The sequence below is a fragment of the Leucopleurus acutus genome (genome assembly GCF_964270905.1).
Source record: "Leucopleurus acutus genome assembly, chromosome: 8".
Lineage (NCBI taxonomy): Eukaryota > Metazoa > Chordata > Mammalia > Artiodactyla > Delphinidae > Leucopleurus > Leucopleurus acutus.
The window spans coordinates 83,917,065-83,937,636 of record NC_139151.1 but is presented as its reverse complement, the minus strand read 5'-3'; the positions used below and the strand labels follow the sequence as shown (position 1 = coordinate 83,937,636).

General features: G+C 36.9%; 1 protein-coding gene across 1 annotated transcript; it reads right to left on the bottom strand.

The window, feature by feature from the left end:
• Nucleotides 1-122: 122 nt before the first annotated feature.
• EIF3M (eukaryotic translation initiation factor 3 subunit M) lies at nt 123-16,756 on the bottom strand. Its single transcript, XM_082843998.1, has 11 exons — nt 16,635-16,756; nt 14,067-14,199; nt 13,119-13,257; nt 12,711-12,834; nt 12,463-12,557; nt 7,197-7,280; nt 5,971-6,070; nt 5,261-5,342; nt 1,605-1,748; nt 767-827; nt 123-311 (listed from the first exon to the last, which is right to left on the bottom strand). Exons 1-11 carry the CDS (start codon nt 16,674-16,676, stop codon nt 191-193), a joined length of 1,125 nt encoding a protein of 374 aa, XP_082700124.1. The 5' UTR covers nt 16,677-16,756; the 3' UTR covers nt 123-190.
• Nucleotides 16,757-20,572: the final 3,816 nt, after the last annotated feature.

Sequence of the window (20,572 nt, the reverse complement as noted above, 5' to 3'; positions counted from 1 at the left end):
AATACAACTTATGTGTTATACAAAACAGATGTAGTGACCCTTTGTAATCTATTACTTTGTACGCCCTGAAGATTGTGATTTCTTTTAAATTTGAGACAATAACTATCCAGACTATAGTCAGATTTCAGGCTATAATGTTTTACTATGATTTAGATTTTCCAAAAAGAACAAAATTATATAGCATAAAAATTCAGGTATCTGAAAGACTCAAAAGGCTGTTTTTCACTTTGTTCAAGTTTTGTTTCCAGGCATTAAGTGTGTCATAGAGTTGTTGCCATTGTTGTTTTCCAAATGTCCGATGTGTGCTATGACTGGAAAAATTAAAAACAAAGTTATTACTCAACCTTTTATCCTCTGGTATTTTTTTTTTTTTTTACAATATTACACATTTCTATCTAGTTAAAAGCAAGGTTAAATATACACAGAAGACATAATGTAGAGTTGTAAGAATGATTAGAAGCTTACTTTTTAAAAAACCTTTATTTGCCATACTGATCCTAAACCATCTATTTTCCTGAACTACATAAACCAGACACGGAAGTCATTAATATTCTAGCCAGTACTGAGCCATTAAATGAAATGTGCTGGAAAATAGGACTCTTTCATTAAATAAGCTAATCACATTCAGTCTGAACTTTAATAAAATTATGATAAATAGCAACTATTTAACTACAGTCAACTGCTAACACCACCTTGGTTCTCTAAACATCTAAGTGAAATAGAATAAATTGTTCTACAAAATGCTGCAAAGTATTAAGTGTCTTACCTGACAACTACTTTTCTCTGGGTTTGATCAATTTTGCAGTAGACCATTTTAGTTCTTACCGCTGAAAAAAAGATGTTTTACATGACATGTTATATGGAATATTCCCAAGGAAAACAGCCTAAGGTATGAAACTGTGACCAAGTAAACCATAATAAAACTTTACAGTTTTCCAACATTATTTTACAAACTGGCTCTTTGAATTTAATAACAAGCCCAGCAATGTAATGCAACCAAAAGGAAGGCCATGAATTTGTCCTCTGGTTGCTGCGCCTATCTATATTAAATATCACATACAGTTTTCATTAAGAATTCTGGCATTCTCTGAAATCACATGGGGGCGGGGGGGGGGAACGGGGCTAGTTTCTTAAGATATTATAATACATGTTATTAATCTTAAAAGTCCTAATTAACAGTTAAACCACTTTATAATGTAATTATTGAGGAAGAAGGTGCTATTTCTAGGCCAATCATAAAAAATTGGTAATGGTTAATATTTGCAGATCATTTACTATGTGCCAGGCACTGAGCTGAGTGCTTTACCTGCATTAATTCATTTAACCCTCACAACTGGAAGACCTAGTCTCAAACACAGGTCTAATACTAAAATCTAGGCTCTTAACCACTATGATATACTGCCTAAATGTCTTTGTTCTACATGACTTCAAGGAATAGACACACACCAAAAACCACATAGCTCTTTATATTCCACTGAACTTTCACTATGCTACAAATATAATCTTCTAATCTACTAAGCTCAGTTTCAAGATTAAAAATCTTATGTTTCATGGGGTAGGAAGAGAAATTCTAGGAAAAAACGAAAATGTTCCAATTGCCTTACCATCAATAACAAATGCTTCAACATCATCAGCTCCAATCTGAAGTTCTTGTTGCATTGTGTCAAAAGAAATTTCTTTATTTTCCACTGCCATTCCCATAAAAGTAAGTAGTCTCATTTTTGCCATATTCTGTTCATGTAGTAGGCCTGAGTAACACAGTAGTGAAGCCAGATGAGTATCCATACTAATTACAGTCCTGCATGATTACAACTCTTGTGTAAAATCGTGGAAGTCACTGTGTTTGGGTACTTATATAGAGTAATTTTCACAAAGCTTATATTTACAAACCATAAACTAACCCCATAATTAAATTATGAAGCAGTTAAAATTATTTTTCTATAACTACATTTCTTTATTGCTTCAGTGCCACAGGTGACAGATTCAAAGTTAAGAATAAGCTATAAAATGGTATTTTTAGGCCCTAAGTTTTATACATTTTACATTTTTAATATTTATTTATATATTTTAGGAGATAAAGTATACAAAGTACATTTTGTAAGAACATTCTTATTTAATTGAATTAAACTTACTTTTACTAATAGCTCTCCATTTAAACACAAGATTCCTTATCTACTTACTATTTGTTCTGTGTCTGAGTTACTGGCAAACATGGAATTTTAAAATATTTTAATATACATTCACTTATGAAAATATTCCATTTCCCATTAGACCACTTTGGACTTAATACTTAAAAATCAAAACTGCAGAAGTGTATTTAACATTTATAGGTTTAAAATGGTTAGTACTAGATAAAATTAACAGTGATACCTGTTCTTTTTAAGGCAAAAGTAGAAAAACTGTACAAATAATCAAATTTTGCCTTATAATTTCTAATAAAACATTCTGCTACAATTATTCAGATCACAAACAACTGTTAAACCTAAAAGGAACAATGAATTACCTAGTCCCGATCCTTTCACTTTAAAAAAAACAATAAAACTGAGTAAAGAGATTAAGTGATTTACTTTTTAATAACAAGGTGGCAGTACTAGGCCTAGAAAAGAAGTTCATTTATAAAATAAATAACTAGAAATACAAATACCTACAAATCCTAAATATCCAAATTACCTATTCCCAAATAGAAGCTGCATTATAACACAAACATACTTGACTTGATGCTATTTCTTAATTACAAAAACAAGTTTCTAAAGTTAATTTAGAAATACTTAACATGTTCCTTTTCTCTAAACTTGCAACTTCTGTAAACTCAGCAAATGAGTTTACACACGTACCCTCTAGTAATTAAGAGCCTCAAGTCTGTACTGTTAAAAAAGTTCTAAGCACATTTAAAATTTACAACATTCAGAATATTAGCAGAAGACTAGGGAAGCCCATTAATATAGGACATAATTGTTAATTAGCTGTAATTATGATGCAGGCTTTCTATTTGGCACAGATTCAACAAAAACATGATCACCATAACTCAAATGAATGAGGTACCCAAGTAAGTACTGCTAACCAGGTTTAATGGAAATCTACAAGCATCAAAAAATCAATTAGTGCACATTAACCCTAATTAACAAATGCAAATTAGATGCTGATTAACTTTCCGAAGCAAGAAGGTAGCAACTGGATAACACCAGATTACATGTGGACATGTTAGGGCAATTCAGTTGACGCAAGATACTGCTACTGTTGGCCCAAGTTGTCAGTGTTAATAAGTGTTCTGAGATAAACTGATGCCACCTGTGGAACCTAGACATTTGTAACCAGACTTTCAGCTGTAATAAATGTTTAATACATCTAAAAACCAAAAATAAACATTTAGTAAGATGTTTTCCCAGAAACATCTTTCACAAACAAATTTCCAATAAATGGTTGCTAATTTGCACAGACTGCGGGAAACAAAAGGCAAAATAGGGAATCTGATTTCTGGTTTGCACAGAAATTCTATTGTTTTTTCTATCACAGAGAATACTAAAGATTTTTCTCAATATAAGAAAATTCCTTAACATTACCAGTTCAATGGACATATTTAGTCCTCTTTTAATGAGATAAAATGATAGAAACTCCTAAAATTTTTAATATATAATTTAAAATACTCTTGAAATTAGATTTGTTTTACTGCTACGCCCTGTGCAGTGACAAGCTTACTGTAAATCAAAAAACTTAGAGGAATGAAGATTGTTTCTAGAATGAATTATGTAAAACCATGATCTAACACGTAGAAACCTGCATTTAAAAACATTTCAAACTGATGTTTAAAGTAAAACAGAACCAAACTTAAAGCCTTTAGGACTCTTGTTCTCAAAATCAAACTATTATGCTAGTGAAGTCTGAGTTTAGACTTGTAGGAAGCTGTGCTTTGTTTCATGAAAGTAGAATATTACCTTCAAAGAGGAAGTCACAGTGTTCTGTGTCATATTTCAATTTTAAAGTTATAAAAAAATCTAATTTTATGGAAACATTTATTCATTACTAATATGTCAAAACCTTAATGCAGTAATAAAAAAATGTGCATCATTGAGCAATGTCTGCATTGTCACTGACCCCTGTCTTAAAATGCTGCAATATAGAAAACGTAATTTTAATGCATGCAATAGCTTATGAACCAGTGCTCCTTTGAAACAGTCAATTACACATCAATGGGGGAGTGTCAAAGTGTTAATTACTACTCCTTTTTCTTTGGTGCGTAAATAAAGAGGTTGCTGACATTAACATTCCATCACATAGCTTCATGCCAGGAAACAAATTAACTGGGACAGAATGTGGTTTTCTGGGTCTAGTGCACCTGGCAAAGCATTCAGCACAAACACACTTGCATCTACTTTATCTTGGTGTATTTCAAATGCCTTATTATGTTCAGAATAATTCAATCTTCCCAATTCCAATGGCTGCACAAAATTTACAGGTGACAGGAATTAATGATTACCAAATTGAGGACTAATAGTATAATCAAAGTAGATTATAAATATATTCTTTATCTACACTTCAACCAACCAGGAAAACTAAATTCAATTTTAATATGGAAAATATAACTAGTCTCTAATGTGTTCTGATTATTGCCCAGTAGAAAAACAAAGCACCTTAGCTTCAGTTGACTTCACTCTCAAAAAATGGGTAATTTTAGAACAATTTAAACCTGTTCAACTACAGATTTTCTAAGTTTTCCCTTTTTAATTTTAGCATGATAAAAACATGCTCCAGAAGGAAAATACTGAATATATACTATGCAGTTTGCTCAATGAGGATAAGATTCAATTCGGCAACATTTACTGAACTCTGTTGGTCTAGAAAGAAAGCTCCAAGATAAAAATCATAAACCTTAAACTTACTATGCTGTCTTCAACAAACTGTAGTTAGGAAAATTTCTCCTATCACACAAAATCACAACTCCATTTCTAACTCTATCTTCAGCTTCACGTAGATGTGCTTAGCAACACAGTATATATATATACTTCTATAATTTGTTAATGGGGGGAGGGGGAGAACCAAGTATAAAAGACTATATTAGAGGGAAAAAAGCTATTTGCTACAAATGTGACTATGGCTTTTTAAAAGAAGTACCAAAAATGTAAATCACCGAGCATCTAAGGAATAAGATCTTTTACACCACTGGTTAGGGTAACCTACACATAAGGCCATGATCATATTTGCTGGATCTTTCATTCCTCTCTCTCTCTCTCTACCCCTCCAAAGAAAAATCCCCACAACTTACCAAGTGAATCAATGAAGTCTTTATTATTCTGATAAAACTTGACATATGATGCCAATTTAGCACTCACAAAAATGGTTAAAAGCTATACAGATAAACACAAAAAGACAAAGATACAATATTCAATATAGAATTAACATTTATACTCAAGATACTTTTAAGATATTGACTCCCCGCAACAAGACTCCACATTTCCTTCAAGCAGAAATTTCAATCTGTTTGATCAAATTACCATCTAAATTTGCTTTCATTAAAACTCATTTAGATGAAAGAATCAGTAAATACAGTGTCCTCTAAACGATCTACCCCAAAAGATGGTGGAAATGACAGTACAAATAGAAATAATCCAAAATGTATTTATAATTGCACTTGAAAAGTACATTCATCTGTTTTTTAAATATCAGATTTATCTTTCTAATTGGGGATAGCTGACACTATATACTAAGAAGAAATCTGTATTCTCTAATTTCATAATGGCCAGGCAAGTGAGATGAAGGAAAGGGAGGAAGAACAGGAGGCATGTGTTTGGTGGCTGGAGAAAAGCTGAATTCTAGTCCTAAATTTCAGTCTGTTCCTGATACAAAAATGAATATAGTTCTTCTCTTTCTAGATTTCTCTAAGAGTCATGTTCATTAATACAAAGAAGTAGAGTTACGGGTCAGTATGTTAGATTTAGGAGAAAATATTTTTAACATTAAAGATAAACTACTTACATCATGAATAAGCTCGCCTTCCAAAAACTTGACTGGTTTTAAAGTAAGAAGATGGTCAAAAAGAAATGCATTTGGGTCTTTCAATGCTCGCACAATACACCTTAATTGGAAAACAAAAACCCAAGCTCAGAGTCTTGAAATTCAGGTACTTTTCACTGCCTTTGCAGACTGCAAAATATATTCAATTAAGTGAAATATCTATGAGTTCAATATACACTGCATTAAAAAAGCTACAAAACTGGGCTTAAAACAGGCCAATAAATCTATCAGTGATGTCCATTTTAATAAAATTACTCGTAGAGGGACTTCCGTGGTGGTCCAGTGGTTAAGAATCCACCTTCCAATGCAGGGGCTGCGGGTTTGATCCCTGGTCGGGGAACTAAGGTCCCACATGCTATGGGGCAACTAAGCCTGTGCCCTCAAATAGAGAGCCCGTATGCCGCAAACTAGAGCCCACGTGCCACAACTGGTGAGAAGCCCATGTGCCCCAATGAAAGATCCCACATGCGGCAACAAAGATCCCATGTGCCACAAATAAGACCCGATGCAGCCAAAAATAAAATTAATTTAAAAATAGTTACCATAGACAAAAACAGCTGGAGAGAAAGCACCACCAAAGTAATCAAAGAATAAAACAGCACCAGTATTTTTTTACTGTTTATGCCAGACACTAAGGTAAGTGCTTTAACATGTATTACTTCATTTCATCCTCACAGCACCCTGAGAGACATATGGTATTATCATGCCCATTTTATCAAAGATGGAATAACCCTATAAAGAAGTTGTCATAATTTCCATTTCATAGATTTAAAAAACTGACTTTATTCTTATTGCTACTAAATAGATCTAGGACTGTTTGAAGTAGTTATTCCCATTAGCAATGGGCTAATTTTTACAGAAAGCCACCAGCCTTTCCCCATCTACATACCTTAGTATTAAGGTAAAATCAACCCAAGATTAGGTTCTACTACTCAGGTTGGGAACCCCCACTGCAGCGATACCCCAAACAGCAAACACCATGTGGCTATTTCACATGCATTCTTTGGTTTCTTTCAATACCAAATCTTGAATTTTGGTATCTACATTAGAATCCTCATGGTGCACATGGTATCAAATGGCTTTGGATCACTGGTAGATGCAAACATGACTTCAGCTATATGACTGAACGGTGTAGCTCACCTCCACCCTGTTGACAGTCATCATTGGAACACTGTGTTTAACGTTACCTGTGGGCATCAACTCGAGCCTGGGAAGCATTGTCCTCCGTGTAACTTCCTAGCAATTCCACCATGACTTTTGATGCAGCATCACTAAAAAGAAATACAGCTTTAGGAATTTCACAGTATCATTACTGCTATCCATTCATTCAAAAATATTTACTAAGTGCCAGGTACTGTGTTGATGATACATATAATGGTGACCCAGAGACACAGTCCTCCACTATGGAAAAAGTCATGGAACTTTCCTTCTAGGAGGAAAGAGAGACGACTAAGGAAAAATAACAAGTAAGTGCCATAAAGGAAATAAATGGTGATGTAATAGAGTAACAAGAGCAGAGACAGGAAAGAGGAGGCTACTTCATATAGAATGAGCAAGGAAAGTCTCTCTGAGGAAATGACATGTAAGCTGAGATCTAAAGAATGTAAAATAATTGGCCATGAAACGTACTAGAGGTAGAAGGTGGGGGCTGGATGAGCTTCCAGGCAGAGAAGACCAGGTATAAAAGCCCTAGGTGAGGAACTTCGCTGGTGGTAGAGTGATTAAGAATCCACCTGCTAATGCAGGGGACACGGGTTCAAGCCCTGGTCCGGGAAGATCCCATATGCCGCAGAGCAACTAAGCCCGTGTGCCACAACTACTGAGCCCGCATGCCACAACTACTGAAGCCTGCACACGTAGAGCCCGTGCTCCGCAATGAGAATCCACTGCAACGAGAAGCCCATGCACCGCAACGAAGAGTAGCCCCTGCTCACCACAACTAGAGAAAGTCCGCGCACAGCAACGAAGACCCAACGCAGCCAAGAAAAGAAAAAAGCCCTAGGTGAGAAAAAGGGTTTTGTGTCTGAGAAACTGTTAGGATAGTACAGCTGAAGTTGAGCCAACACCAGATATTTAAATAACTCCACTAATGATATCCTTCCAATTGAATCATCCTTAGAATTATATAGATGATCAATTTTAACTGCAGTGAAAAGTACAAAATAATTAAATGCATTCTCTCAATCTGAACTCTTTGTAAATGTTTATCTTCACCCTTCATTTCTTCCTTTAAACTGATGAATCTTCAGCCAGTTACAGAAAGCTTGACAGTTCCCCACCACCTTTTTTCGTTTTCTAAAAGCCCTTCTTTCCCCCCACATCTGGATTCAACCTGGGTAAAATCAGTAAGAGCTATACCATTTATTTTAAAAACTTAAATGATATTCTAAAACTCCCCCACAAAACCAGGATTCAATTAAATTATTATCTTGCACCACATGCAAGCATAGGCACAATTTCCAGTTTTAACAACCATAGTATACTTCAGTCTAATACATCTTATCAGTTAAAGAAATCTGAATTCACAAAGATCAGATAAAATGGTCCATTTAAAGTGCACAATATCCGACATATAATGAGGACTCAGAAGATATTACACAATTTGCACTCATCAACCACCAATATAAACAAAATCATGAAGGGGGCACCCATAAACGTAAGCATTCTTACTAAGAGGGCAAGGCAACTCTCAGAATTCTATTTAGAAGCAGAAACAAACAAACCAACAAAAAGCCAAACAACAACAACAAAACGACCATTTTCTGTGTACTAGACAAAAACCAAATCTTAAAATTTAAATCAGCAGCATGACAGAAATTTGAATGAGCATCCTTCCCTAGTTCCTTAAGTGTAGGTAGCATTCATCAACTCAGGGCCCATCACTACCAACAGGTTGGGAATACAATGGTTGACAGACAAGGGTCCTAGCCTTCACTGAGCCTAAAACCTCATAAACCTTTTAACCAAGCGTGTGAAGCGCCATGATAAAAGTACAGGGTGCTGTAAATATGGGAGGAGCATTTCAGGCAGAGAAAAGGAGTTGAGTGTAGTTCTAGACCAAACATAGGCAAACTTTCCATGAAGCACCAGGCAATAATTATCTTAGGCTTTGCAGGCTATCTGGTTTCTGCCGCAACTCAAGTCTAGGCAAAAGCAGCCACAGATGATACATAAATGATAAGCATGGGTGCATTCCAATAAAATTTTATGGACACTGAAATTTGCATTTCATATAATGGTCACAATTCAAAAAATATCCTCCTTCTTTTGATTTTTTTTGTCAATCACTTAAAAATGTAAATACCATTCTTAGCTTGTAGGCCATATAAAAACAGGTACCAGCCTCTGGTCCAGACTGGGAAAGAGCATGGGTGCTTTTGCAGCTGACACAGGTTCACTATGTCTAGGGTATGATATACCAAGAGGAAGGGTATAGGGTCGTGTGTATGTGAGAAAGAGGGAGAGAGGGGGAGAGAAATGGAGGGAGGGAATATCTATACAAAGAAAACAAAGTTTCTGTGGTTTGTCACTGCACCATACGAAAATGGCAAGAGGATTATTATCACATTCACCAGGCCCATGCTACTGCAATAAACAGGAGCCCATGTCAGAAAGGACTTATATGCCAAACTAAGAATTCTGTACTGTATGCTAAAGAAAATGTAAACCTAAAGAATGATAGGCTGAAAGTTTTGTTTTACAAAACCGCTGTAGAGAGAATAAACAGAAGACCACTTCAACATGTCTTGCTTAGGAAAACAGAAACTAATTTAGAGGGAGAAAACGATAAATTCATTTTGGTCACATTGAGTTTGAGGCAACTATGGGCCACATCTAAGTAGAACCAGGTAGAAAGCAGTTGGACATAAGGGTCTGAAGCTCAGAAGAGAAGCCCGGGTTGAATGCCTCTGGGAAGGGCATACACTCTAGTTCCATAAACCACTTCATACTGCCTTAAGTCACTGCTTCTTACAACCACTGCTTTTGCAACATGTTCATTTTTCAGAAATATTCATTTAGCACTTATATACTAAGTACCTACTCGTGTCAGACACTGTTCTAATAATGAACAAAAAGTTCCTGCCCTTGGGAAACTTACATTCTAGAGGGGACTGACACATAATAAACATGAAAATATAGCATGTAAGTTAGTAATAAGTGTAGTGGGGCCGATAATAAAATAGGGATGAGGGGAAAAAAGCAATGTGAGGGTAAGGGAATACTGTTATTTTTACAGATAGCCAGAGAAGGCCTTTCTGATGAGGTATAAATTGAGCAGATTCGAAGAAGGGAGGGAGCCACAAATGAGGTGTGAATGAAGCAAAGAATCTAGACAGGTGCCCCAAAAGCCAACTGAAGGAAGTGTTTCAAGAAGGAAAGAGTGATCACCTGTGACAAATGCTGCAGACACTTCCTAATATGTTAACATTAGGGTATGTCTAGGAGAGCACAAGATGGGTAATGATGTCTTATCTCAATTTCTCTCAGAATTAGCTTTGTAATTCTTTGTAATTACCTTAGTTATTTCCTTTTACACAGAAAAGACTGAGGATCTACTAAACAGCAATTAGAGAAATCATCCAATGAGCAGTCATCAACTCTGATAAGCACTAGACATTCAAAGGGAAACAGTAACACTCATCATTTTAAATTACTGTACCAGAAAAAAGACTAACTTTTTATTTTATTTATTTATTTTTTTTGCGGTACGCGGGCCTCTCACTGTTGTGGCCTCTCCCGCTGCGGAGCACAGGCTCCGGACGCGCAGGCTCAGCGGCCATGGCTCACGGGCCCAGCCGCTCCGCGGCATGTGGGATCTTCCCGGACCGGGGCACGAACCCGTGTCCCCTGCATCGGCAGGTGGACTCTCAACCACTGCGCCACCAGGGAAGCGCAGACTAACTTTTTAAAGATGAGCTTGAAAAAATGAAAAGGATGATAGGAATAAAATATCCAATATTTACTGAGTGCTTTCTCAATAAGGAAACCACTATTTTAAGAACTTCATGTGTACATTAGCTTATTTAATCTTTTCAACAACCTTATGAGGTAAGTACTACTATTATATCCACTCTGAAATTGGAAACTGAGGTACAGAGATTTATTTAGTATAATATACAAGTAAGAAAGCCAAGGTTTGAAATCCCAGTAGTTTTATTCCACAGCCTGCACATTTATAGCATATGTTAAAATATGGACTCTTTCTCTAATAGCTTTTATGCCCTCCCCATTTGAGACTGTCCAATATCAGACTACCTACTCTTAACAGTTACTGACAACTGGCTAGAATGCTGCCACAAGTGTGCTAGCATGTAACAGAAAGTAGCCACTGATACAAAATGAAATAGGCTATTAATGCAAGATTCCCTATTTAACTTCTTTTATAATAAAACGCTGCAACTTTCACAACAAAAATATAATTTCCTCCTGTATTGTTAAATGTAAATGATCTGCAAAAACTTTACATTACTTTAACATAACAGAAACATTAATCTTATTGATCGTCTCTAATATATTAAACACCCTAGCACTGAAAGCAACTATAAAAATTGTGCAATAAAACTAAACCGAAGGGCTTCCCTGGTGGTGCAGTGGTTGAGAGTCCGCCTGCCGATGCAGGGGACGCGGGTTCGTGCCCCGGTCTGGGAAGATCCCACATGCCGCGGAGCGGCTGGGCCTGTGAGCCATGGCCGCTGAGCCTGCACATCTGGAGCCTGCGCTCCACAACGGGAGAGGCCACAACAGTGAGAGGCCCACGTACCGCAAAAAATAGTAATAATAAAAAAAAACTAAACTGAAGACTGATTACTTTTCCTAAAAGTTTTTAACCACTATGTGAAAAGAGAAATTAAAAAGCCAGGTCAAAATGGTAGGATTATCCTTCAACCCTAATTCTAAAAACTGGGCCAAATATATCATTTGGTAGCATCCATAAACTGGATGAAGAATAAATATTTTGGGCATGAAGTTTGCTGGGTTGAATACAAGCCTTAGAAACTCAAGACCCTGCAAAAGCACAATTAAGTACCATTTAGTACAGTCTATTGCAAAATTTCATCTCAGGGGCACTGTTATACATATTAAGAGACTCTGACTCTGACTCTGACTGATAGACTCTCACCACTATTAAACAAAAGTGATAGCACTACCCTATACTAAGACATCAAAGCACCATTAAATAACTTAGTCTAATATTACACACAGCTTTGGGATTAACAGTTGTACCATTTTTAGAAAAGCAAGTTTTGCTTTTTAAAAAGTTTAAAGATGGGAAAGACTATTTTAAACTTTGCAGTTATCTTTAACTTAGTAGATGAAATTTACAGAAAGAAATTTATAGCAACTCCTTAGAGAACGAAGTAGAGCAAAATCACTTATCCTACCTGTCCTTAAAAAAGTCTCAACTACTTACATTGCCATTATGTTTTAAGTAAGTACATTAATTCTGAATACCTTTTCTTACAATCCACAAGTGCCTCATAAAGTAGCCTTAAAAGGGTGTGTTTTTTCTCAGTGGTGAGGTTCCAGTCAGAAATCCATTTCCTAACCTACAACGAGATTGACAAAAAGGAGAAAATTTAGTGACACAGTGAACATATTTTCACAATTTAAAAGATAACATTTAGAAGACATATTTGCTTATTTGAGCTCTAAAACTATACTTCTTATAAGCAGAACAAGTATTTCACATGGTAACTCACTTGATCCAGCTCAGTTGGAATATACTGGATGGCCCCACAAGATGCTGCCACTTTAATGAGGCTGCAATATACTGTATATCTTACAGGAGTATTCTTATCCATCCCGTGGAAAAGGTTGCTTAGCCTGGTTAACAAACAAATAATAAAACAATGCTGGAGATCAGTAACTACGGTAACTAAATTGAGATTATATGTTCTGACAACAAACTTGAAAGGGATACTATTAAGAACGTCACATTACAAGGAGGGAAATGGTGCACAGGAGAGTTAAGTGACTTGTCCAAAGACACACCACCAATAAAAGTCACAGGTGACAGTCAAGTTCTAGAATTCTTGCTTTTAACCATTAAATGACAGTAACATGAAGAGCCCCTTGAAAAACTGGGCCTCTTCCAGTTCTTAACTTACAACTGCAGTCTCAGAGATGGGCGTTCACCTTCCCGAAATTTGACCAGTTTCTCACACAGGCTTTCAATCAGAGCTTCTTGCTTATCTGCTTCCAGGATCAACAGGAGGGATACCACACTGTTCATCACACTTTCAACATCTACACATGTATGGATGACACAACAGTGATATTATAATATTTAATGTATCTGGTTAAACATGTATTTCCAGTGTTTTAACACACCAAAGACCATTAAACATAAAACACTTAAAAGGTACTCTGGCTACTGTAAAGCAGTTCTAAAGAACACTTTTCCTTCAATGGTGTGCATTATACTAAAAAACATAGTGCACATGAATTTAAACTAAACCAGCTCTGTTGTATAGTTATCATTCAGAAAGCAACTCACACATTTTATTGAAGGATGAAGTTACTACCCAAGATTTGGTTTTCAACCAGTAAAACAGAAGACTGATTTACATGTCTATATAGTATACCGTTTCAATTTTACTAGCAAGATACTAATTGTACACCAAGTTTAATCTCAAACCTTAACCAGAGATTTTAGGACTCCCAATTTTCAAAATTTCCCATTTTATCTCAATAAATAGGGAATCAGCCAAATAATTAAATCAGCTTTTAGATTACCTGAAATTGTATTCCATCTCATATTAATCTAAACCTTATGAAAAGAAAAGATTCATTTTTTCCTTCAGTTCATTCTGAAATTACCAGTATTTACCGTGTGCAATAACACTCAAAAAACATGTAAAAAAGATGTTTTATCAAAATAGGCTTATTTCATGAGTAAAACGGATGAGAATAAACTGAAAGTGTGTGCAAAGATTAAAAACAACAGTGCTTAAAAGTTCTAAGGTCTAAAACAAAACAAATATAATTCACATGAAAGTTTTAAAAGTAGGTCCTCTATGATTAGTAAATAATATTACAAAAAATTAAAGACAAACCTTTATCATCTTCCTTCAGACATACATCACAGGCTTCAATAATTTGAGCTAAATCTACATGAAGTCCACCTTCTGAGTTCTCTTCTGAAATTTCAGCTCCTTTAGATTTCAAATAAGCTCGAAGCTCAGCAGCCTGTTGAATCAAATAGGGTTGCTATATATATCTATAAAACGAACTATGAATCACAAATCACAAGATTTCAAACCATTCTGACGTATTTCTAAAAAAATAAAATGTAAACACAGCACTTAATGATAACTTTAAATTATGTTAAAGTGCCTTTCCCCCAGCTCATCCACCATCACAGCCCCACAGGTTTTCGTCAACAAGTGGCTACACAGACCCACTATAACCCACACTGATTACTGTCAAATTTCCCTCATATCACCTATATATCCTGCTGGACTTCCAGTATACAGCAAAAACCTTTCTACTATAACACAAAGCTTTTTTTGGGAGGAGGAGTGGGGGAAGGGAATAACTGATTTGATTCCTTTTAAAGAAGTTTTATTGCTCTCAGGTCTACATAACACAATACTTTAAAAAGTTACAGACATTACCCTGGCAAGAAAGTAATCGTTCGTTAATTAAATGTTTGAGGACCTATCTAAGTGCTGTGGGAGACACAAGATAAAAAGGTGATGCCTTTGAATGTCACCTTGAATAAAATGTTTCTATCAAATAGCATCTACGATGTAATTACTCTTTTAAAATGCATACCTGGATCAGAAAGCACTTTTGGATCTATAAAAACATAACTATAGTACTACATCCAGATATTTAAATATTTTCTACTCTAATGCATATATAATATTTAACAACTTATTCTTCTGAGGACTTGGTATTTATGGCAATCACACATGAATGCAAACAGTGTTTAAGATAATAAAATGAAGAACTGAAATGGAGATGTAGGGATACCATTAGTAAATATGTAGGCATCACATTTCTAAACCCACAAATATGTCTGGCTACCTAAGTGGATTAAAGCTGTTGCTCTGATGGTGCTATCATTTCAGATAACACAGTAACTTCACATGAATTGGTATCATAAACAAGATTTCATAAAACAAACCTCACCATATCAGAGTGCACAAAAACATCACTGCATATTTCTCTATGAAGGAAACATGGTATGGTTCCCCCCTACCCCACAAAGGCATCTGTTCAGTTTCTGCTTTGTACCCACAAAGCAAACTATTCAATCAACAGTTTATTGTTTTCATCTGTCATCCCTACTGGCCACAGGTGGTTATGGAGTGGTAAAAGCAAAGAAAAGGAAACAAGGACTCTGAACGCCACTTAACTCTAATCAGAGAATATGACCAAAGTTTAACTCCCAAAGCAGTCACCTATTTACTGTGAAACAAGAACATTAGCATAACCTAACTAGAAATGACACTTTAAAACTAATATAATCAATGACAAGAACTTCCTGCATCTACAAACCCTCTATGTTAGAAAAAAAAAAAAAAACAACTTTTTTTCAGTCACCTAATAGCCAATTGCTTGATAACGTGATTCCACTCCTACTCAGATAGGCCTTTTTTTCCTTCCACATCTTCTTTTCTAATTATGCTCAACTCATTCCCTAGCCTTTTTTCCCCCCCATTTTTCTTTCCCCTTCTTCCTTTGCTCTTCAGGACTGAAGGTCTGCATTTCTACCAAGGGGGGGGGGAATCACATCTGCAGTTCTAAAAGTTATCTTACACTAGTATTGATATTTTCTCTTCTATCGAAACCAAAATTTCCATGTTAGTGGAGTAGCAGAAAAATACAAAATGACAACCCTTAACGACTACACAGAATAGTTTTCAGTTCTGCAAAATTAAGAGAAAATCATTTCAAGTTTAGTTTAACTCCCACCAACTAAAGTTTAACTTTTGTTATGGGGAAAATGAGAAGCATGAGCCATGCAAACCAAAGAGCAAACTCCAAACATAAAATTCAAAAATATTAAGATTGTTCACCAAATGTATGCCTCAAAGTATGAGGATGGAATTGACGTTATGCGTTCAGGTTACAGAACTCTCACTCTTGCTCAAGTAAGAATGTAAAATAGGGCCTACGTATAAAATAGGCGTCACCTGTGCCCTTGTGGTCACAATAATAATATAGCCATTTTGATCTTTAGTACCAAATTATTTTTCCCTGAACTGCTTACGCCGTCTAAAGATTCGCCACCTCCCACTCCGGATGTGGCTGCATTTGGAGGACGGAAGCAGATACCCTCCGCAATGAGTCAAAAAGTACCGTGTGGACAGACAGCAGTGACTCCAGGCTGGAAAAGTCCCGACGCCGACCAGGAAGTTGGCCGTCAGGCCTCGGGCCCAGCACTGGGAGTGCTGGCTGCCGGGCAACCCCAGGCCTCCAGGAACGCGCGCCCCTGCCTCGCGGCCTCGGCACTCCGAGGTGTGGAGGACTGAACCGCGGCTCTCGGCTCCGGGGCGGGCTCCGCGGGGCGGCGTCCCGCTCGCCCGGCCCTGGCTCGGCCCCGACTCGGCCCTTCACACTTCTGAGCCTCCCCTACACCCCACCCTGGCGGCATCCGCCTTCCGGGAGCATACCTGATCTTCCTCGCTGATGTCGATGAACGCCGGGACGCTCATGGCGAAGGCTGGAGCACTTAGAACACTCGGCCCTCAAACCACGCCGACCGGAAAAAGGAGCTGGGCCGCGCGCCGGCGCCTCACAACCGCTTCCGGGTCAGCCTGCGCGGGTCTTGCGGGGCGGGGTCACCAGGACGGGCGAAGCCACGGAGACCAATCGCAGCGGGCGCTCTGTGGGGCGGGGCCGGGCGGAGGCGGAGGCGGAGGCGGAGGCGGAGGCGGAGGCGGAGGCGGAGGCGGAGGCGGAGGCGGAACGAGCCCTATGGACTACCTTCCTGCGTGGTCTCTTGTTTCTTCTAACTCCGGTAGGTGGGGTGTGGTCTGTGTTCCGTATTATCGCCCCGCTTGCGCCTCACGGGGACCACCTACCCTTTTGAAATTTGGGTGCGATTTTTTTTCGAGTTATAATTTAACCCACATTTCAGCCTTTATTGAGGGACTAGCTAGCAAGCAGGCAGTGCTCTCTACCCCGGGGACAGCAGTAGTTTTCAAAATAAGCTCCCCCACGTGCAGCTTACATTCCATTGGGGGCACACAGAACACAAACAGTACAAAGTAATTAGAAACGCAGCCCTGAATAGTGTAGTGTTTTACAGCACAGACTCCAGAATCGAATTTCTTGGGGTGGAATCCCTGCTGCACCATTTGATGGATGTGTGATTTGCGGCAGTTGCTTAACCGCTGCTTTCCAGCTTCTTCTGGAAAAATTAGATCAAGTACTTAACTCATGGTGTTGTTCTGAGGATTAAGTAAATTAATATATAAAGCAGTTAAAACACGGTGAGCTCTAGATGTATTAGCTGTTATTCAGTAGTTATGTTAATTAGCACCAGTAAAACAACAGAGAAAGGGGTGGTGTGTGTATGAGTGTGCGTGCATGCCATTTTAGATAGAGTAAGAAAAGAAAATGGCTCACATGTCATTGAGAAGTGAAGGAAATGAGGAAAGTACCAATGGAGAAATCTGCAGGAGAGCTTTTCATGCAGAAGACAGCAAGGAAAGGACTCGAGGCAGGTGCAAGGAAGCCTGTAGGCTGGATTTGAGGAGGAGAGGAATAGATGAGATAGCCATGGCCAGCTCATTGTCTTGTAGGCTATAATAAAAAATTTGGTTTTGACTTTAACAAGCCTCTAACAGGTTTTGAGCAGAAGAGTGAGGAGGTCAAACAACTTTTTTTGTAAAGGATCACTCTGGCAGGTGTGTTGCAAAATGATATAAGTTGAGCAAGGGCCCAAGTAGGGAAACTGGTTAGAAAGCTATTACAGAGACAGAGCAAGAGAAGATGGTGGAGTGGTGGTGAGAAATTGATTGAATTCTCGATGATAAAACTGATAAGATTTACTGACAGATCAGGTAACGGGTGTGAGAGAAAGAGGAACTCAAGGGGATTCCAAAGTTTGGCCTGAATTCAAGCCAATGCCTTCTAACATTCTGGGGCAGACTGTCTACTTGCAGTAATTGCAAGCTTGCTTCTTATTTGAAAAAGCCAGAAAAACAACATGGAGGCCTTGATACGCACCCAAGATGGGTATTGTTTAGGAAATTAGGGAAAATTAAGTTTAAAAAAAAAGGGAAACTCAATAGTAAGAAAGAGAACAACCCAGTTTTAATGCACATCAAAAACATGATAAGATACCACTACACACTTACCACAAAAACGAATTTAAAGAAAACAATACCAAGTCCTAATAAGGATGTGGAGCAACTGGAACTCTGAAAAATTGCTGGTAGGAATGCAAAATGGTAATAGTAATCAAGATAGTGTGATATTGACATCAAGGTAGACAATTAGATCAAAGGAAGAGAAAAGAGAGCTCAGAAATAGACTTACACATGGTCAATTGATTTTTGCCTAAGACACAAAGGCAGTTTAATCTTTTAAACAAATGGTGCTGGAACAATTGTATATTCATATTTGAGAAAAATGAAACTGAATCCATTACTTTTACCATATGGAAAAATGAACTTAAAATGAATCTTAGACCTAAATATAAAATCTAAAACTGTTAATTAAACTTTTAGGAGAAAACACGGAAGAAAATTTTTGTGACCTTGGGTTTGTGACCAAAGATTTTTTAGATACATCTCTGAAGGACATGATCCATGAATGAAAAGAAATTGGCAAATTGGACTTCATCAAAGGTAAGAACTTCTGCTCTCTGAAAGACACTTAAGAGAATGAAAAGACAAGCCACAGACTAGGAGAAAACATTGGCAAATTACACATCTGGTATGGACTTGCATCCAGAATATATAAAGCACTTTCAAAACTCAATAAGAAGGGAATTCCCTGGTGGCCTAGTGGTTAGGATTCCAGTCTTTCACTACAGTGGCCCTGGGTTCAATCCCTGGTCCCCTGGTCGGGGAACTGAGATCCTGCAAGCTGCACAGCCCAGCCAAAAATAAAAAAACAACCCACAGGTGAATGGATATACAAATTGTTATATATTCACATAATGGAATACTGCTGTGCGATAAAAAAGAATGAACTATTGATACATGTAACAGTATGGATGAATCAAAATAATTTGTTGTGTGAAAGAAGCCAGACATACTGTATGATTCCACTTATATAAATCTCTAGAAGATACAAACTAATCTTAAGTGGCAACACTATAGATTGTCATTGCCTGGATGAGGGGGACTAATATTCATTTAAAAATAATATCTCAGATCTAATTGGTTTTCAAATGAGTCAAAAAATTTTAGCTCTATTTTGTTAAAATAAGTGTTCTGTGGACTTTTGTTTTCCTTTTTAAAGGCGACAAATCTCCCTTAACTTAGACAAGTGGTATAAGAAATATTGTCTATTCTTCTATATATGGCATGTTCCATATGTTCCGAATGTTTCAGATAAAAAAGTTTGGAGCCAATTGAAGAAATCTGGAGCCAGTTGAAATTTGAGCTGGCCAATTTTAACTTGATCCTATGCCCAAAATAAAATACAGGTCAACTGGTGTGTTAAAGGCAATAAAATAAGAGTTGTCGTTTATACTGTCACAATAGCAACCTGTTATTATTGTATCATATTCTTAGTTTCTTAAAAACATATCTAGGCACTTTCAAAAAATGAATTAGTACCAAGATGTTGAACAGGTCCTCTATCTTCTGAAAGACAATATTCTCTAGCTGATTTTTTTAACCTGAAAAATACAGCTAAATATTTATAGTTTTTCTTTACTGTTTATTTTGTCTGCTTTCCCTCTAGTAATGTCTCCTTGTTCTTTCTGATGAAAAATTCTGGAAAACCTGGATTTAGCTCTATTTTTAATTGTCTTATGTGAAAGGACCATATTAATATATTCACCTGAGATTTTATCATTGGACAAAAACTACATTGTTTTGCAAGAAGAATGCATTGCATGATATTGATATCCAAAATTTGTCTTCAAGTATATATCAAATATCTCAAAACTATAGAATTATTCATCTGATAAATAAAAGTATATTTTTCTACTAAAATAGTACATGTAGTTGATTACCTAAATAGTAATGCTATATTTTAAAGGGTAACCCGTTCGAAATGGGCATTATTTATAATACTTAATCATCGTCCTTTTACTGAATCAATATCCTGGGAGCTTTGAGAAGGCGGGAATGTGTTCATTATTTCATTCCTTTGCTTATGGAAGTGGCTGATACGAAGAAGGAGTAATAAATATTTGTTATATTAGTGAATGATATCATAAAAGTTAACTAACTAAATTGACATATATTTGATATGTCAGATATAAAGCAATGATATCCGATCATTGCTTTAAATTTTGAATGAAAAATAGATGATTACAACATTCTAGAAAGACATGGAAAAGAGTGGGGGAAAAAAGTGTGGCACAGACTGCTGCCACTTGTCAGCCTGCTATCCATCCTCTTATTCCTTAGTAGCAAGTCCTCCC

Excerpts from the sequence above, each read along its gene's own strand:
- EIF3M (XM_082843998.1), bottom strand. The coding sequence starts at position 16,676 with ATGAGCGTCCCGGCGTTCATCGACATCAGCGAGGAAGATCAG. Across the intron at positions 14,200-16,634 it reads ACATCAGCGAGGAAGATCAG|GCTGCTGAGCTTCGAGCTTA; the intron begins GTATGCTCCCGG and ends TTGATTCAACAG. Across the intron at positions 5,343-5,970 it reads AAGGCGAGCTTATTCATGAT|CTTTTAACCATTTTTGTGAG; the intron begins GTAAGTAGTTTA and ends TTATCTGTATAG.